General features: G+C 43.1%; 1 protein-coding gene across 5 annotated transcripts in view; it reads right to left on the bottom strand.

Moving 5' to 3' along the window:
• LOC111150467 (calcium/calmodulin dependent serine protein kinase) overlaps window positions 1–20,327 on the bottom strand; it is a 117,531-nt gene that overhangs the window by 9,435 nt on the left and 87,769 nt on the right. For all 5 annotated transcript variants that reach the window (XM_022507940.1, XM_022507939.1, XM_022507938.1 and 2 more), the window contains 5 exons: window positions 19,345–19,541; window positions 12,250–12,365; window positions 5,885–5,965; window positions 5,703–5,783; window positions 2,801–3,003 (listed from right to left, as the gene is read on the bottom strand). In XM_022507940.1, the coding sequence (XP_022363648.1) occupies window positions 2,801–3,003; window positions 5,703–5,783; window positions 5,885–5,965; window positions 12,250–12,365; window positions 19,345–19,541 (678 nt within the window). The remainder of the gene's footprint in view (window positions 1–2,800; window positions 3,004–5,702; window positions 5,784–5,884; window positions 5,966–12,249; window positions 12,366–19,344; window positions 19,542–20,327) is intronic.

Here is a 20,327-nt window from a genome sequence, read left to right on the forward strand (position 1 = left end):
CCTCTGTACTAGAGCCCGCCGCTATAATGACGGCTCTTTTGAGGCAAGTCCCACCATCTCCCTGCTCTGCTCCAAACCCATCCACGGCTCCCTCTCAGCCTGGGGCTAAAATGTCCACTCCTTAGCATCAAAAGCCAGCACCCTGCCCCCTGTGCTGGGCCATGCTCACCTCCTCCACCTCTCTCTGCCCCTTCCCCTCCATGGACTGGCCTCGCTGAACTACTTCCAATTCCAGAAAGGGCCACGCTCTCTCTGGTTTCCCAGCCTTTTTCTTACTACTCCCTCTGCCTGGACCCTCTGTCCTCATTCTCCCTTTTGGCTTGGCTAAGGGAGCCCTTGGCACATGGCACTGGTGTTCTTTTGTCTTAGTCCTTCGTGAGCTCCGAGCCAGGTCCAGCACCCCTCCCATCCCCCCAGGTACCCGCCACACATGCAAGCGCCTGGCACTGGACGGTGAGCTTGAGGGCAAGGGCTGGGTCCTGTTAGGTCTTCTCCCTCGTGTCCTCCATGGCACCTTGCCTAAATGGTCTTGATGCTGAAATGGAAACGTGAAAGCGGCACGAATGATCGGCAGAAAATGTTCGCCTGGAGGGCACTGTGCTTGGTGGCTGAAGGGAGCCTCTGAATGTACAGGCTCGGGAGAGACCGACAGCATGATAAAGCTTTCGTGCAAGCTTCACATGCCCTGGGATTAGGTTTCTGAATCTCAGTGATCCAGGAGCTCCTTCCGGGCTAAGGGAGCTGGGCATGTCGTGTCACGTGTCACATCACAGTGCTTCGACTGTGAACGTCACACTCCCCTCTGAGCAAGCTCGTCAAGCCCACCTATGCTCATTTTTGACAGAGATAATTGGCAATTTCTTTGTCAGCCCTTTTGTGATTGAAGACTTCAGCAAGGAGCAAACAAAGTACATCTGTAGCTCACCTGAGCTTATGGGGAATCTTTCTTTAGAGACCCTTTTTGTCAATATTATTTTGGGCCTCCCCTCCCAACCCCTGCCCTGTCTTCCTGTGCTCATTAGTCAGGAGGCTACAGGGTCCGTGGAGACAGAAGGTTTTCTCATCCACCCACAGCCAGCCTCCGGGCAGCTAGGCGGGGACCAGTTCCCAGTGCACGGTTCCTCTCCTTGCTTCTGTCCCGACTCCCCGAGGGCCACACAGGAAGTCCGCACAGCGTCGATGCTGAATGGCGCCCCGGGTGACATTGAGGAGGACACCCCAGGTGTGAAATGGTCTTCTCTCTGCTCAGTGCCTCCAGCCTTCCCTGCCATTCAATTCTTCGACTGTCTTAAGTTCTAACCTATCGTGCTGCAACCCCTGAAACCACGCTCCCCTTCTCTGCATGGCACGTGGGCCCTTGGCCTTCATCCATCCAGATGCGAAGGTCTTTCCATGCTTCCTGCCCACAGCGGTCGCTGAAGACTGTGCTCGTCCCCTGCCTGGTGCCTCTTGTGTCCAGGAACCTGGTTCTATTCCCTTCCCAGTTAATTCCAAGGGAAGAACTGGTGTACTTCCAGGAAATCCAGGACCCTCCCCTCTCTGTGCTGCCTTCCAGGAACATCAGAGCCAACCCACAGGCCAATCACAGCAGTTATGGGAGCCTTTTCAGGGCTTTGATTTTCAATTTCTAGCCTATGTTACTTTATTTTTTTTCTCTATTATATTTTCAAAAATGAAAAGACACATCACATCGAGACTGAGATTTTGTCTGGTAGCCCTCGGATAGGCAGCAGAGTCACCACACATTTCCTCAGCGGCCTGGCAAAATGGGGCCTGCTTGAGGGGAGCAGGTCTGGGCAGGTGATTCTATCTGAGGGATAGGGGTGTGGGACACGGACCAGTCTTAGAAATGGCAGGGCCTAGGAGTCACAGTGGCATCCATGAGCCTCTCCTGTAACTCACCTGGTGTCTACAACATCTTTCCTCCTGGGCTTTAAGTCCACCTTCTGCTCAGTTTGTCCTCAGAGATTAAAAAAAAAAAAAAGCCGACAAGCTATTTTTCTAAAGTCCTCTCTATGCCTGGTGTGGAGCTTGAACTCACGACTCTGAAATCAAGAGTTGGAGGCTCTGCTGACTGAGCCCACCAGGCGCCCCAGCCTGTCAGCATTTTTGAGGCAAGGCCTTTTTTTACATGTTTGCCTCTCTTACATGTTTGAGATGTGGCTTCTCCTTTTTGAGTTGAATAATTCCCACTGCTTTGAGCTTAGGACTTCCCTACAGATCATCCAGTCATTCCTGTGTCCGGCTCGGAGTGCTCGAAGCTCTCCACACCCCTCCCAGTTTTTGGCTGGGGTTGGGCATCCAAAGAGACGGCGGAGGCTGAGGACCCGTGTGGGTCTGAATCCCCGCTGGCTCGGGCTCGCCTCCCTAAAGCGGGTGCTGTGCTTCACACCAGACCCAGGCCCCGGGATCCCTGCTGCTGAGTCACATAAGATGCTGGCAGCGGCTCAGATGGGCCGGTGTGAGCTGTACTGAGAGGGGACAGGTGGCTGTTAGGATAACCGAGGGCCAGTCTCGCCCTGAGGTCACATCCGTGTGGGGCTTCTAGCTCGTACCCAGTCGGGTATTCCCACGGAGCTTCCAAGTGTCAATGAATCTCCTAGGAGCTTCCTGTTGCTGCTTAACCACACAGCGCATGCGCCTTCGAGCCCGTGAGCCCGTCATGCCTGCGCTGCTGACACTGTACCGCAGTTTATTAGGTTAGCGGGTGGCCCATGGCCTTCCAAGGGCCGTTCTGATTTCAGAACCTAGGCCGAGCCCGCGGGCAGGTTGACAGGGGCCGCAAGGGGCTGTGCCTTACCTGTGGCTCCACGTCCAGGATGGCGATCAGCCCTTGCTCATGGATCTTCCGGATGGTCTCCAGTTTTGTCCCGTACATCGCATCCTCGTGGCTGCCATATTCCAGGTACTCGTTATTCGAGATGTCTTGCATCATTTGGTCATGAGATACAAAGTAGTAATTCTTTCCGTTTTCTTCATCTTTCTTTGGAGGTCTGGTTGTGTCTGCAAAGAAAGTCCCATATCCCGAAAGGCTTAAAAGAGTGAGCTCATCAGCGGATGCTCTCTATGGACCTGCCCAAGCCCCAGCTCTTCTAAAAGCTGTGGCTTCTTTAGTATATGTCTCATGCCCTGTTCCCAGCCCCAGGAGCTTTGTAGAACTCAATTCACGACACCATATTTATCTGTGTGACATCAGACCACAGTAGTTGGTTAGTTGTTCAGTTTGGTGAATCTTTTGGTGTTTAGATGAGATTTAGTTCATCCCTTTACAGGTCACCACGAGAGAAGGACACTGAATGACCCAAGATGAACATACCTTACGGTATGCCTTAATGCAGTTAGGTCTTAAGCAGAAGGAAAAAAGAATGGAAAGAAGAAGAAATGGAAAACCATATACAGTTATTTAAATTTAAATAAAATTAAATTAAAAAAGTCAGTTCCTCAGTCTCACTAGCCACATTTCAAGGGTTCAGTGTAGCTACTGGCTGCCGTAGTGGAAAGAACAGCTATTGAAAACTGTCACTATCAGAGAAAGTTCTGTAAGTTCTATTGGATAGCATCGGTCTCCGGCAGCTTCCTAAAGGAGATGGTTAGAATATAGCAAAAGGAGTACTGCGGGGATGCCTGGGTGGCTTTGTTGGTTAAGACCCTGCCTTCAGCTCAGGTCATGATCCCAGGGTCCTGGGATCAAGTCCCGCATCGGGCTCCTTGCTCAGTGGGGAGCCTGCTTCTCCCTCTGCCTGCCACTCTACCTGGCTGTGCGCGCGCTCTTTCTCTCTCACTCACTCATAAATAAATAAAATCTTTAAAAAAAAAAAGGTGTACTGTGTTGAGAATACAATGGCCTTGGCCAGATGTGGCTACAGTAGTCAGTAAAGACCTACACCATGAGTTGGCAAGCTATGGCCTGTGTGCCAAATAGGACCTGTTTTTGTCAATAAAGTTTTCCTGGAAAACATCCATGCCTGTTTAATTACATGCTGTCCATGGCTGCTTTCATGCGACACTGGCGGACTGGAGTAGTTGTGACAGAGACCAGATGGCCATTCAAGCCTCCAATATTTACTACCTAGTCCTTTACAGAAAATAGACCTAAGGGGATGTATCTTAAATATTGGTCAGTGAGTCCTAGTTCTGGGGGTTGCTGATGGGACCAGTGTTCTGCAAAGCACAGTTTAGAAAATGTTTTTCTAGCTGAGCCAGGAACACTGGTTTAAATCTTCCTTCCTCCCACTTCTTTTCCCCTTCTCTTTTTCTTTCCTTCCTTCCTTCCTCCCTCACCTTCCCCCTCCCTTTCTTTCAACTTCCTTCCTTGAGCAAGAATAAATTATTGCTCCTCTTTGCTGTGTGCATGGATCCAGACCCACGGGGACCTCCACCCCCCCGCCTCCTGCCTTGATTAGACCGTTAGAACTTACAAGTGCTCATGGACACCCAAATGCACAGGTTTTAAAGAACTCTTTCTCCAGGCACATGAAAAGCTGAAGAAATGGCATCGCATATTGATGCTGTACTATCCTTGGTCATCTCGGGAGGTAAACATATGGTCTGTACACATCTGGGGTCCAATATTTGAGAGAAGGACTTCATAATTGAGGTTGACAACGATATGCGTCAAAACCAAGCTCGCTAGCTGGTCATTTAGTAACACAAATGTTCAATTGTTATGTGATCAAGAAGAAACTAAATGTTAGTTAAGCTTGCTCTACTCAAGATCTACACATAAGGAGATTTAAAGGAACAATTCAGAGTGTCTTATGAAGAAAATCTCAGAGGGAACAAGTGAAATGGTATCTGATGAATTTCCTTTTTGTGTGTAAATCAGACAGTGTTCTGGAGGGAGGGTGTTGTCTTATGAAGCCTCACGGCCCTCTGGGGTGTAGAGAAACCCACGAGTGGTGCTGATGTGGCTTCTGGAAGGCATCGGAAGGCCCTACTGGGTGGAGTCCATCTTCCCATTTTCTCTCTTTGCTCTTACAACTCCTCCTTACCTCCAGCTAAACTCTACCTGTCTGAAAGCTTTTGGGATTCCAACGGTAAACTCTGGAATAACAAGACTAAAACCAGTCTTGGTTTTAGCTTCTATATATCCAGTATCTGCTGGTGTTTCCTGATCCCAGACCCTCCATACATTCCTGGAATTACTTCATCTTATAGTTGAGGAAACAGAGGGCAAGAAGTTATGAGTAAGACAGAGAAAATAAAGGGAATAAAAATGTTACAGATTTTAAATTCTTTATAATAAACAACTGATAACACACTGGGTTTTCAAAGGGATGAAAGTAAATTAACTTGGGTACATTTGAGGAGAGCATTGTTCTATCAGAGAAAAGTATCCTATCATTCAGATCCATTCTTCTGAAGAATAATTCATCTGAGTCATGTTCATGACATTCTGCTGGGGAAATCAGGTTATAAACAGGATGGAGGAACCCATTTTGTTAAACAACAACAAATCACACATGACCTACCCCCGCATTAAGAGAAACTTGGGAGAGTCTACGGCAGAATGTTTTATAGGGCCGTTACTGGGGGAATGGGGTTGGGATTATTGTTAACTAAGTTTTTGATTTGTTTGGCTTTGGATCTTCCAAACTTCCCATAATGAGCAGTTATTACGTATGTAAAGGAAAACAGTATGTCAATTACAATATCAAATAAGTACCAGGAAAAAATAAACTTAAAAGAGAGACATTGCTTACGTGGAATAGGGTACGCAAACCGATCTGGGTGCTTTGTGATGAGGGTGTTTTTTATGTGTCTTCTCCCAACACCGTGCGCACCTATGTAATTTTTTAAAAAGAAGGTGAAATTGACAATTGTTAATACTCGCAGAATGTTTTGAAGAGAAGACTAAGAAAGCCATTTGTATAGTCAAGCTTACCTAATAAGACTAGTGTTTTCCTTTTGAATGCTGGCAGTTTTACTACTTCTTCATATGTAACAAGATCTAATTGATCAAACACTAAAACGCAAAGAGTTAGAAGAAAGGTAAATTTACAGGAGTATTTCATGTACGTCAATGATAATTATACTGGCAGTAAACTAACGTTATAGTAAAACCGTGTCTTCAAAAACTCTGAGTCCAACTTCTATCCGCAGCTTACATATAATTTTAGTCCTATAGCCTTCCAGGAGAAAATTCATTTTTAAGCCCATGAAAATGCACTTTAGAAGCAGGGGCATCCAAAGATTATGTTGAGCACATGCATAAAAGTCCAAATTCTAAGAGATACTGCGTATCTTGTCATGCGGTATCCAACAAGTCATACGAAGTCATTCAAAACCACATGCTGTTCATATTTCTGCAATTCTAAGAAACCAGCAATACTAAAAAGAAAAAGTCTGCAGACAGCGACCAACATGAATATAGCATGATGCAACTAAAGGTAACCAAGAAAGAGGCCACTAGATTATCTCTAGGGATGGATGAGAGACGCATGGACAGCTGGTCTTTGAGTTTATGGTTCTTTCTTTCAGCAGAGTTGCCGAAGGTAGCATGCTAGAGTCTTTCAAAGTCAAGTGCTGAAACTGTGATTTCACAAGCGTTCGCAATGAGCATCCCGTAAGTTTTACTGTAACCCAGCTATCCATTAGATGGAAAGTCTTGGGTATCTTAAGTAGGGGAACATGCTTCCCTGGGTCCCGAACTTTGTCAGCCTGTGTGCAGTAAGTCAGGATGGACAGAATGGAAAGAAGCATGAAGCAGAGTCTGAGCTCGGAAACCTTTGCAAAAGGAGAGTTCTCTGATCATTACAGACTGAGAAGAAATGCTCCCAAAAATAGTTTTTGGAAATCTGCCTCTTAACAAAACCGTTACAAAAACCTTCCCAAGAGGATGACCATTCCTGGTGAAGTTCAAGGTAGTCCATTTGAAAATTCTCACAAGAAGGCTAAAAATCACGAGTCAATGTTTCCTGTAATAGTTTTCCTTGTGGTAATATCCAAATGTTGCCAGGCACACACTGAAATATCTTTTTAAAAGAAGGCCCGATAAAGCTCTAGATTTCAGAGAGGTTGAAATAAATTCAATACGATTGATTCCATGGTGCCATAAAGGGATCTGGGATGCTTCAGTCAATCACTAAGAGAAGCTTCTCCCTGAAACAATATGGCCAAATGCTTTTTTGGCTCTCAGCTCAGTCAACATCTGTGATCTTCCCAGTAGCAAAGAACCTTAAATTGCAAAATAGGATACTCTCAAGTGCAACAGATCAGAGACAAACAAATGAACAAAAGTATCATTCCCAGACTATGTATATATATAAAAAGAAATACCATGTGTTAAAATAAGGGTTAGTGCATGTTAATGGGTATCTGTGCCTTTGTTTCCTTTTGATAGCCTGATTCCAGAAAGGTTTACTCAACGTCTTTAATTCTGTAGCAACAGCTAAAAACCAAAAATGTTTTCTGTGTTTAGAATAGCAAAACCCCCCAAATCAAAACGAACACGAGGTTCTGTGCGTGCTCGAGCTGGCTGATCATGCTACGGTGATCACAGAGTGTAAGAGTTGTCAAAAGAAAAGCAGGAGTGCTTATGGCATCGGTTTTTATACCCATTGCCCTCTGAGTGAGGTTTCCATCGAGAAAAAGGATGCTTATGAAAGAGGTGCGTCAACAAGCTGATATATTCTAATACAGAAAAATAAACCAGCATCTCTCAAAAGAGCAAGATGATGATGGCACAGGCTTTTGGAATGGCATCCTACCCACTTACGACTTGCCATTTTTTTTTTTTAAACACACATGAGAATGAGTTAGAGATCAATGATCGACACCATGGACAAATGAACAGGTATGTTACACATTGATATCTTTACCATAAACGAGCAGCATGAAGAGGTTACTCTGGTCTAAATGAAATCAGCACATGGTCATAGGATCAAGAAACAATAAGAGTATTTAAAAATAAGACATACAAGGAATATAAGGAGAACACTTAAAGGCTGAACTTTTAAAAGCTTTATGTTGTTTGCGGATTTTTTTTTTAAAGGACTGAATGAAAGGAAACCATCAAAAACAAAGAGGCATAGTCACTCAACAGGTTACTTACATGCACAGAGGCCATTGGGAGGAAGACAGCATGAAAAATGTACAGGGGTCATTGAAATATGGCTTTTAATATATTAGTAAAATAAAAGTATAATATGCACAAAAGAAACTTTACCATGCAATATTCTAAACACGAGGCAAATCACATTAAGAAACAAACTCATTTTAATAAAAATCCAACAATATCCTTAAATAAGAGCCAGTAGGTTTTTATTTACTAGCAACATGCACGGAAATCTGGTCTGGGAATAGTTACGAGACACCTTCCTCAAGGAGTGTAGGTATGGAAGCCTTTTGTTTTTCAGTTTGTACCTTCCTGTACTGTTTGCAATTTCAAATCACAGGTGCCTATTACTTTATTAAAAAAAAAAAAAGCCAACAGGGCAGTGAGATGATGGGCCACTCTTTGCTGTCTTAAGAGTTCTCTGTATTGAAGAGAAAAAAGTAATAGATTTTTAAAAAACTACTCAACTACTAATTTGTGGTATTACGCATCATTTAAGCATGCCTATGAATGGTACTGTAGAAACCGTCTGGGTTCATGTGTACATATGTAAATGGACTATCTCAGGATATTGAAATACTACTGCTCAGGGCTCTAACAGTTTAAAAAAATGAATGAAGACTGTTTTTCCCCTCAAGTTTATGTTAGCAACTTGATCTTGAAACTGATTTTGGAAGTCCTAGGGCTGAGGAATCTCAATGCCTCAAGAGTATAGTTCTAGCAGCCTGACAATGCTTTTTGCATCAAATTTATGTGGCTAAACATCTTTTACGTGTTGCAGAAAATGTATTTGCTGTAAACACTACACACACCATAATCAATCTATTCCCAAGGCTTCAGAAATACTTGCTGGCATAGTTTGCTCATATTATCCTCATTTCCTGGTAAGCTACTCAATATTCATGACACTTTTACGTGTTTAGGTAAGTATTTTCTAGTTGAATCTATTCCATAAATAAGCCTTTAGTATCGATTCCTTGTCTCATTTGGAAAAACTATTAAGTATATTTAAATATTGTAAAAATCTCCCATTAGGAAAGGCCTGGCACACTGGTAATTCAGGGCTGGGCGTGCACTCAACGGCCTGCAGCTCCTGGGCCGTGGTCATGTTTGGGTGCATGGGCTGGGTTCATGAACAGAGTAGAGGGACGCTGGGTCCTAGGGAACGAGTGTCCAGCCGAAAGGGACATCAACAACACAGTGGTGCTACAAGTGAAAGGGGGCCTAGTGTCGCCACATTTCTATTTTCTTTCAAGGCAAGGCAGAAACCCAGATTTTTATGTTAAATATCTGATTTTCAAATGTGGTATCTGGTTTTAATTCTTTCAAATGCCATGTGTGGGGGAAAACAAAACTAATTATTGGTCATATCTAGCTGATAGACTGGCATTTTATAATGTGAGATGTAGGCGACACAGCTTGAACAGAATTCTGCTTTAGCTACACATGGGGACTGTCCCGGTGACAGAAATGGGAACAATTCTAGTATCATCGTTCCTACCAGTTCTAGATATTGACAAAGTTCCCATCTTTCATTTTCACTACAAATGTAAACAGCCTCACAATTTGATGAGAAGATTTGGATCTTGCCATCAATATATGCTGAATTACCAAAGATCTGAAGCAGGAACCAAGACATACAGCCCTTATTTGGATTCACTGAGGACTGTGGGAAGATCCAACCCCCCCGCCCTGTACTGGACAATCAACTTCTGAAAAAGCCAGAAAGATCCTTCAGAAATATAGTTTGATTTGTGGCCCAGGAGCCCATCTGGCTAGTTTTGGGCATTAAAGAATATGATGAACTTTGAAAGTTCTCATAGCACCCGCCATACTGACAGAGTTCGGTAGTATCTGTTTCTCTCTTTCGCGTCGGTCCCTTATATAGGCCACGCCGTGCATTCGGATGGCCTTCCATCATGGCTCGAAGCAGAAGAGCTGATAAAATACCTGACTTCTCTTTCCTGACGACTTCATCTCTTGTCAACTAAAGGTGCCCACTAAGTGAATGGTTCTTCTGGACTTTGTCATGAACAAAATGGAAGGGTTGGTCAATGAAGGGGAAGGAGACTAAAAAGGTGGCAAGAGAAAGGCCTTGCCAGGCAGCATGCTTCAGAAAATCCAAGAAAAAAGCTGGACACCTTCTCCCGAGCAGAAACACCAATAGGAGAGCTCATGAGGCTTGATTTGGGGTGGGGGTGGGGGGTGCTGATTTTCTGACAAAATCCTTGAGTGAACGTGTCAACGGTTTGTCAGAATGGAGAGATTCTAGTTTTTTAATCAACTGGCTTCTTATTTTCCCTCACAGCTGAATTAAAGAATATTGGCCAGTTAAATACTTATGTCTACATACCCTCCATTAGAAGAGTATCAAGCTAGTGATGGATTAACAACCTTAGTCAGCCACCAATCTGCTTTGCTTTCTAGGTTCAAATGATAATGCCAGCTATAGCTATACAGCATTTAAAATTATAAAAATGATAAGGTTTTATATATATGTATATATATATATATATATGCATATATATATATAAAATGTCAACACATCTTGTGAGCCTGTTAGAAGCTGATGGAAATGAAGATGAGTTGGCAGGAACCACTGACATTTGGTGTTAAACGACATTCTGCTGACATTACAGTGAACGTCTTCAGAAAGTACTACTTGAGCATTTACAATTAACAGTCACTAAATTATGTTTAATCTGCCTTAAATATTTCTTCCTTTTATAAAACAAAACAAAAAAATAAGCCATCATCAGACTAGTACTCTGTGGTGGTAACGAATCAGAAAGGATATATTTTATTGGAATTAAAAATGGGGTAGAGTGTGGCTGACATGAAGGGAACGACTCATCATTTAGCTGAACCATTTGAAATGAACCCCTGTGGCCACTCACACTCATCCCACGTGATGCAGTATTTCAAAATGCATACTTTCACTTGCTGATTAAGAAATGAACAATTCAGGGGCACCTGGGTGGCTCAGTGGGTTAAGCCTCTGCCTTTGCCTCAGGTCGTGATCTCACGGTCCTGGGATCGAGCCCCGCATCCGGCACTCTGCTCAGTGGGGAGCCTGCTTCCCCCCCACCCCCCACTGCCTGCCTCTCTGCCTACCTGGGTTCTCTGTCCATCAAATAAATAAAATCTTAAAAAAAAAGAAATGAACAATTCAGAGTTTGTAAATAATTTTCCCTGGTGGATGCTAATGACGTGTTCTAACATTCTACAGACAGAAGTGTGTTTTATATTTGTCAGAAACATTATACTGTCAAATTGGGTATGCATGACTGCATTCATTCGATTTTTTTTTTTGGTCACATGTCTGGTTTTTGGAGTCATTTCTGAAACCTTGGGAACTAATCTAATGCCAATATTGGGGCTTGCAATTCCTCAGAACAAGTCCCTTATAAAAAGGGGTCCTACTGAGAAGTTACTGAAAAGAAGTCAATCCCAGCCTCTGTATCAGCATGCACTTCCTTTAGCTTAACTTACATCCTGTGAGTCTTCTGGGAATTCTACGGCAAGGACGGACCATGCTTTTTTGGCATTACAAGTGAATATTTTGACTTGGGTTGAACGCAAGTTTTCATATAGACAAACGGCGTGAAGGGAGGGCCGAGACTGTGCTCTTGGTCTTTTAGGAGCCAGGAAATAACTGGCGGGGTAGGGGGAAGACAACTAGTCACAGGAACCGACCAAATGCCTTTGGTATCCAACGGCATCTGTGTTCCTTCGGCCCAGTCGCCGGGCCCTTTGCGGCACGGCTCTGTGAAGAGCGTCCCTCTGCCCTTAGCAATGTGCCACAGGGCCGTGTCCAAGGGCTAGGGAGGAGGCAGGAGGGAGGGATATTAGCTCAAGATCACTCTCAGCAAGGAGGCAAGGGTCCTGGTGACTCCACAAACCCTCAAGCTCTCATTTCTCAGGGGAGGACTGAACATACTGGGTCCTTTTAGTTCCGGAGAAGACTATTTCCAAATAGCACTGTCTTCCTATGAAGCAGAGCTCTGTCAAAGAGCTGGCAAATGACTGACATCAGAGTTGCAGGTAAGGGTTTCGTGCAGTTTGGCAGGCTGATGAGGACCTCGTCGGGTGGGATTTTTGGGTGAGGACTCAGAAGACCGAACTGAGATGTGAGCTCTACCTCTGTCTTTGCCAGGTTCACTCGGCCTAGCCACACTCGTATGTTTCCCTACCTGCGTTGTGCTTTGCCAAGTATTTATCTTTGTACTGCTTCTTCTTCTTGCCGAACCAAGTACAGCTGGCCTGCTGCTCCTGTTTGGTTTTCTCCATGGCGATGCAAGCGACTCGCCTAGCAGAGAGGGAGAGAGAGAGAGAGAAAGAGAGAGAATCTCCTGTAAAGTTGTATACTGACAAAAATCATTCATTTGAGGACTTGCTATAAGCCTGCATGAACATACTCCTCACAGACCTTTCAAGGTAAAGCTTGCTCTTTGGTTTTCACAACAATTTTCTGGAGATGTTTTAAAAACACAGGCTTATAATAAAATGACATCGCATTCCTGGGGCACCTGCTAACTGATAACACAGCCAGCAACCTAAACTCACGGCCGTGGCACGAGGTGTAAAGAGTGTGGGATTTTGAGCTCAGACAGTCTGGTTAGACTCCTGGCTCTATCACTCATGACCTTGGGCCAATTTAGTGTTAGGTGCTTTCCTAGGAAACATACATGTATTAACTCTTTGATCTTTTTAACAACACATGAAATCGTGTCACCACTTTACAGATGAGGGGATCAAAGGACTGAGAGGTTCAGTAATTTGCTCCAAATCACACAGCTTAGGTGGGAGAGTGAGGTCGGTCTGACAACAGAGCCCATACACTTGGCCAGGACATTTTGTTGGCAAGTTTTCATAGCTTCTTGGATGGCTGTCACAAAGGATTAGAACAAAAAAATGTAAATAATGTCCCCAGCACAGTGGTAGGCAAGGTAGATGCTTAATAAACATTCCTATAACTACACGGCAATTCTAGTCTAGGGAAAAACATGAATTAAATCCACAGAATTATAATCAGAGAATTTTAATTTTCTCCTATGTGATTAGAGTATTCAGCAAAAATGTTATTAAAAAGTTCCTCCCCTTAGGTTTAATTTAAGAAAATATTTGTCTTCCGGGATATTGCTACAGGTGGTTTTTGCTTAATGATTTTGCTTGTGGGCCAACCAGGGGTCCCTGAGTGAGCCACATACAAGGAGAATCCAAAATCACTATCAGAATGACAAGCGATTTTCCAATGAGGTTGTACAGATTTACACCCCCACCGGCAGTATGTGAGAGTACCTGCTATTCCGCTTCTTTGTCAACTCTTGGTAGTATCAGTCTTTAATTTTAGCCACCACAGTGGGCAAGTAATGGAATCAGGCTGTGCTTTGAGTTTGCATGTCACGGATTATTAATGAGATTAAGAACCTTTTCACAGGTTTATTGGATTTCTTCTTCTGTACAGTGTTTAAGTCTTTTGGCCATTTTCCTTTTCTAGTTGTCTTTTTCTCATTGATTTGTTGGAATTCTCTATGTGGTCTGGATATTATACCCCTGGGGGTTATATGTGTGGCAAATGCCTTCTTCCATTTTGTGGTTTGCTTGTTTACTCTTCCTATGGTATCTTTTGATGAATATAACTTAGTTTAAGTCAAATTTAGCCATCTTTCCTTTTTTTTTTGGTATGTTAAGAAATCCTTCCTTGTTCCTGAAGACATTCTTCAATATTACTTTCTCAAGTGTTTATAGTTTGGGCTTTCATATTTTGGCCTTTAATATGCTAGAACTGATTTTTGTATATGGTATGAAATTAGGGGCCCAATTTCTTTCTTGTCTTTTTCCCAAATGGATACTCAATTGTTCCAGCATGACTTACGGAAAAGACTATCCATTCCTCACTGGTGATTATTTATGTATGGGAGTGTTTTGGGATTCTCTTCAATTGGTCTACTTGAACATCTCTATGCCCATATCTTATTTTCTTTTCTTTTTTTTTTTTAAAGATCTTATTTATTTGACAGAGAGAGATCAGAAGTAGGCAGAGCAGCAGGCAGAGAGAGAAGGGGAAGCAGGCTCCCCGCTGAGCAGAGAGCCTGACATGGGGCTCGATCCCAGGCCCCTGAGATCATGACCTGAGCCGAAGGCAGAGGCTTAACCCACTGAGCCACCCAGGTGCCCCCATATCTTATTTTCTTAATGACTACAGCTTTATGGTAAGTATTAGTATTTGGTGGAGCAAGGCATCCCTCCTTATTCTTCTAGAAGAACATCTTGGCTATTCCTGATTCTGTGCATTTCCATGAAAACTTTAAAATTAGCTTGTCAATTTCAAAAACAATCAAGATTGCATGGAATCTATGAATCAATCTGGGAGGGAGACATCTTTACAACACTGAGTCTTCCAGTCCATGAATACAGTATATCTCCATTTCTTTATGTATTCTTTAATGTCACAATAAATGTTAACATTTTTCCTCTGTCTTGAACATCTTTGTTAGATTTGCTCCTAGCTTGTTGATTAAAAAAAGAGGTTATACAAATGGTGTTTAAAAAATTTTTCGTAATTTTAAAAATTTTCAAACATACACAAGAGTAGAAAGTAATGAACCTCAAATACCTACAACCCAGCTTGAACATTTACTAACTCCTGGCTTGTACTATTTACAACTTATCCACCCTAGATTATTCTGAAACAAATCCAAGTTTATATCATTCCCTCCTTAAATATTCTTAAGTTTCTCTTAAATCTATAGGTTCCCTCTCTCCTTTTCCTTCTCATAATTTATTTGCTGTAAAAATGGGTTGGTTGTCCTATAGTTTCCAATTCTGGATTTTTCTGATTTCATCCCTGTGGTGTCTTTAGTAAGACCCCATCTTTTGCATTTCCTCCAAATAGTTAGATCTAGAGGTCTCGTCAAATTTAACTTTTTTTTTTTCAAGATACTTTACAGGTGATACAGGTGGTGTTATGTATGGAATGTAAAAAAATTTCTATTTTCTCAGGGCACCTGGGTTGCTTGGTAGGTTGAATGTCCAACTCACGATTTCTGCTCAGGTCATGATCTTGGGGTCCTGGGATCGAGTCCCATGTCAGGCTCCCTGCTTCTCCCTCTCCCCTTGCTTGTGCATGCAAGTGCTTTCTCTCTTAAATGAATAAATAAATCTTTAAATTTTTTTTTTATTTTCTCTTTTCTTGCTGGTAAATAGAAATTGATTTTTGTATATTGATTTTATACCAACCATCTTGCTGAACTTTCATATTAATTCTAATGGTTTATCTATAGATTCCTTTGAATTTCTACACACAGAAATATATCACCAGCAGAATTTTTTTTTTCCTTTCCAGTAGTGTTTGCTGTAGGTTTATTGTAGATGCTCTCAATTAGGTTAAGGAAGTCCCTTCATTTGTGAGGGTTTTAATCATGAGTGGATTTTAAATTCTACCAAGTGCTTTCCCAGCATCTACAGATAGAACCATGTGGATTTTCTTTAGTCCATTAATGCAGTGGATTGGCTTGATTGGTTTTCAAATGTTGAACTAGCTGTACATTCCCAGTACAGACTCCACTGGGTCAAGATGTATTATCCTTGTTATATATTGCTGGATTCAGTTTGCTAATATTTTGCTGAGGACTTCTACATCTGTGTTCATGAGGAAGCCTCGTCTGTAGTTTTCTTGAATTGCCTTTTGTGAATTTTGGTATCAGGGTAATGCTGGTATCACGAAATGAGTTGAGAACGGTTCTTTCTCCTTCAAGTCTCTTATTTTCTCTTGTTCATTGAGGTTTTTTTTTTGTATTCTTTTATTTTTTGGTTAGGAGGAGAACATTTATTGGGAAATACTGTGAACGCTCAGCAACAGCATCATAGTCAGTCTTTGCATATTACCTAAGTGGCACACAGAGGAGACTGATGAAGCCTTCGCTTTGGGGATTCTTCCAGCACAAGCCAATCCGTGCTGTAGCCATAACTACGGCTTCTGTGAGGCACAGGATCTTTGGAAGCATAAACAAAACTGAGGACTTTTTGACAGGTTAAAAGAGACAAAATCCTGACTCCGTAAAGCTCATGGTACAGTCTATAGACTATCTTACATCCCGTGTTTTTAAGCTTAAGGAATAAAAGTAAAAAGTTCCCAGTAAAAATCTGTGGTGTGGCTATATGGGATGCAGTGACAGAGGAACGAAACCGGTCTTCACCAGCCACTCAGGAAATGACTGCTATTTCTTTTAGCTCAGTAAGTGCAGGAAAACTGTGGTAGGATTTAGGTCAACCTGGAGGGAAATTTCAAACACACGCTTACCATTTTTATTGCTCACTTGGACGAGGGTCTGGTAGACAAGGGGAGGGATGACACATTCAGGGACTCAAAATATATCAAAGGACTTAACTGGTGTGCCTCATCAAGCACGATGAAATTTAACAAGCATAAAGAAGGCATCTGGGTCCACCAACGACTGATTTCTCATTGACGGGATGTGAAAAATGTCACTTGGTAGGACACCCATGAACCAAGATTCTGGGTCTGGCTGATAGTATTGTTTCAAGTCTTTCTCACTGCTGGGAATGCCTTCTTCTACCTCCAGTGTCTGACTCAGGCCTCAAGGCACATGGTGCCCAGTGGGGCCCTTCCTCATCAGCCCAGCTAGAATCCCTTTCTCCCTCTTCAGTTTTTGTACCTTTACTGAGTTTTTTTCATAATAAGCTGAACATGTTTGAAGTGTACAGCTTCATCACTTCTGCTGTTTGTGTACATTCTTCCCTCTCTCCTCTGGATCCCCAGGCCAACTGATGTCAGTATAGTTTTCTGGAATTTCATATAAATAGAATCATGCAGTATATTTTTTCTCTCTCTCTTTTCTGCCTGGAAACTCAGAAGAATGATTTTGAGTCCTATCCATATTGTGGGTGTCAGTAGTTCACTCCATCATTTGTTCATCTGTTTACCTGTTGGTGAAAACTTTTGAAAAATTTTAGCCTTTCTAAAAGGTGTGTGGCCACTGAGGTTTGGTTACTACGTGTTTTGTCCTTGGCAGTTCCTTCTGGTTCTTCTTCAAATCTGCCATGCCGTTAACAGTTTCCCTGCTCTTTAAAGATATTTTTCAAGATTACTGATTTTAAAACATAGGCACAGTTGTTTAAAAACCCTGCCTTCTGATTCTCCTGCATCACGTGGGACTGGCTTTGTTTCTGCTGCCTGTCATTTCAGCAGGGCCTCTGTTGAGTCTGGTAGGCTGGTCCTAATTGTTTTCTTCTGCGACTGTGGGTTTTTTTTTGTTTTTTTCTGACTTGTTGGTCACTGCCCTAGTAAAAGTTTATGTTGGGGGTGGTGGTGGTGAGGAAGGGCTCTAGGATGAGGCCTAGCATTAAGTGTTCTCTACCAGAGACTTTCTTTTTGTCCGTAACAGATATAGGGAACTACTATTTGTAAAAAAAGAGGCCTCAAATCGAGTGTAAGGTTGGAAACCCCCGGCCGTCCCCAGCGATGTCTGGGCACAGAGCTATTCAAGGTGGACTAGCGGCCACGACTTTTCCAGGGAAACTTTGTTTTCCTTTTATTTGTGTCTTCGGCTTTGCTCAGTGACAAGGCAGCCTTCTCTCCAGCCCCCAGATGTTGGAGGGCAGCAAGGGCACACTTCTCTGCTTGCTTTTAACCTGAGGGCAGAGCCTCTGCGGGCCTGACAATGGGGGAGCAGGTCTCCTAACAGACCCCCTGCTTGTACAGGCGTTAGGTCTTAACCTTGGTTCTCTGGCAGAAAAGTTTTCAGTAACAGACGTGTCCTCTTGGCAATATGGGCCAATTCACTGCTCTATTTTCTATCACTGTGATTAATGGCTTTCATATAAAAGCTCGTCACTGAGTTGCCCGATGCCTTTTTGGCTACTCAGTGCTTTTAAGGTAATTTTCAAAAACATACTTTCTGCAGCACTTTGCTTTCTTTCTTTTTTTTTTTTCAGCAGGAGGATTGATTCAGATAACCTAGTCCCCATGACAGGAGATAGGGAGCAAATCTGCTTTTCCACTGCCATTTCTCAGCATTCTTCCAGAGGAGTCGGGAGTTCTAGGTGTCCATGAAACAGGATTTCTACACATGATCTGACTAGGGAGAAGAGGTCTGGAATCCACATAAGTCTTTTAAAAAAACATGTTCATATGGCAGGAGGCTAGACCACATTTTGTAAGACGTAAATGTCACTAATGACATAATAACATCATCATGAAGGTGACTCAGAAATCACTTCCGTCCTGCCAAAGCTTGGACTGTCCCTTGAAGGTGGGGCCGCGAGTTGGAAGGCTGCCTCTCGCTTCCTCTGGAGGCGCCTGCGAGTCCCCTTGGAAAACGATGGCACCTGAAATTCTTATCCACTCTGACATCTAAACGTAAGAATATTTCTGGAAACATGGGATAGTGACGGAGGCAATCACGCAAAGGAAATTGAGAAATCTCTTTAGTGAGAAAACAGTTCTCAGTGTCTGTGGACTCGGGTACCTCTGGGGTCTTTTAGCTAGCTTCCAGGATTTGGGGACAAACTGCCCCAATGCCTAATGGTGGCTATTTTTGGTCACGTGAAACAAAACTCAGATAGAAAGTCATCTCTTTGCTAGATTTGTCATCTATTGCTAAAGTACTGACGGAGGCAAAATCACCAGCATCTTTCAAAACATAGCTCAAGTAAACGAACAGTAACAATGGCAGAAATAGATTTTACTAAAATATACAGTAATCTGGGACTCCTTTCCTCTCAGTTAAAAGTGGCATTGAAGGGGTGCCTGGGAGGCTCAGTGGGTTAAGCCTCTGCCTTCAGCTCAGGTCATGATCCCAGAGTCCTGGGATCGAGTCCCGCACTGGGCTCCCTGCTCAGTGGGAAGCCTGCTTCTCCCTCTCCCTCTGCAGCTCCCCCCTGCTTGTGCTCTCTCTCTCTCACTCTGTCTCAAATAAAATCTTTAAAACAAAACAAATTGCAGTTCTAAAAGGACAGACGCAGCATGTGGGAATGGGGGGGCTCTGCTAAGGGACCAGGAGGGGACTGCGACCTGCGACCCGAGGCTAGCCACTCAGCCTCCCTCCCTCTAGACTTTCCTCTCCTTTTATGTAAAACCAAGACCTGACTCCAAGCAGGAATTTGCTAGATGCTGAGGATTTAGAGCTCTTGGATGACTAATCTGAACTTTGTTTGGCTAGCGGAACAAGCAGGTTTTACACCATAAAACAGTAGCAGGTTGACAAACGGATGGTCGGGGCGTTGTTTTTATTGTAAAACAAAACAGAACAACAAAAACATACCATTCCTGAAGTTCCGGAGAAGGAATGAGACCTGCGGTTCCATTTTTGGAGTTTTCCAGTTTACCCTGCCACCAGTTGTGATCATCCTTACTAATAATCTGGATAATGTCACCAACTCTGAATCGAATGCCAGCTTCTTTGCAGGGGATGAGGTCATCCTTTGCTGGATCATATTCAAATTGTGCTCTTACATAGATCTATAAAACAGGAGTCTGTGAGAAGGGCTGCCACGGCGATGTGAAAGAAAACAGCTCTAACATAATAACCACACACTAACACTTACAATACGAACAAGACACTAGATGGTGAAGCCAAATGAGGCATGGAGATAGGACACCGAACTGCTACCACTACAAACGGATGGGTGGCCTCTGGTGTGTACAGGTTCAAGCCCCTGCTGTTCTTAATTGTTTAGTAAAGATAAAGACTTAGCTTCTGCTTTTACTGTAACAGACTAGGTCTCTAATTATAGAGAGGTATGCTTTCCATTTTTAAATCTGCATGTATTTAGCTGATGTTATGGGCATGTTATCTGTCACGATCACGTGGCAGCCTTTACACCAGATATACACAGACATTCAGGGCAGGTTTTAACCTCAAAGCAGCACGTGACACAAAAGCAGCAAGCACTGTGTGTTGGTATCTTGCTGTAAACTGCCTACAGGACAGCCGGCGGTGTGGCTACACACCGCTGATAAACTGAAACGTAAACTGCTTTTAAAGCATTTAAAAATTAATCGTGTTATTGAGCTTTCAAGAAGGATTTTGGCTTTGTATCTGTATTTTCCTCTTCTTAGAGAAGAAAAACGACAAGGGATTATCATACGGCAGCACTGTATGAATCACTGTATTTCTAAATGCTTTCAATAAGGTGATGGATATCTAATGTTGCATCACTTATGTGGTCTTAAGAACAAACTATGGGGGAGTTCTGTCAGGTGCCAATTTACGCACACTTGGAACTTGGATGCCAAATTCCAAGA

This window comes from Enhydra lutris, unplaced genomic scaffold, assembly GCF_002288905.1.
Source record: "Enhydra lutris kenyoni isolate GAN:26980312 unplaced genomic scaffold, ASM228890v2 scaffoldscaffold23, whole genome shotgun sequence".
Taxonomy (NCBI): domain Eukaryota; kingdom Metazoa; phylum Chordata; class Mammalia; order Carnivora; family Mustelidae; genus Enhydra; species Enhydra lutris.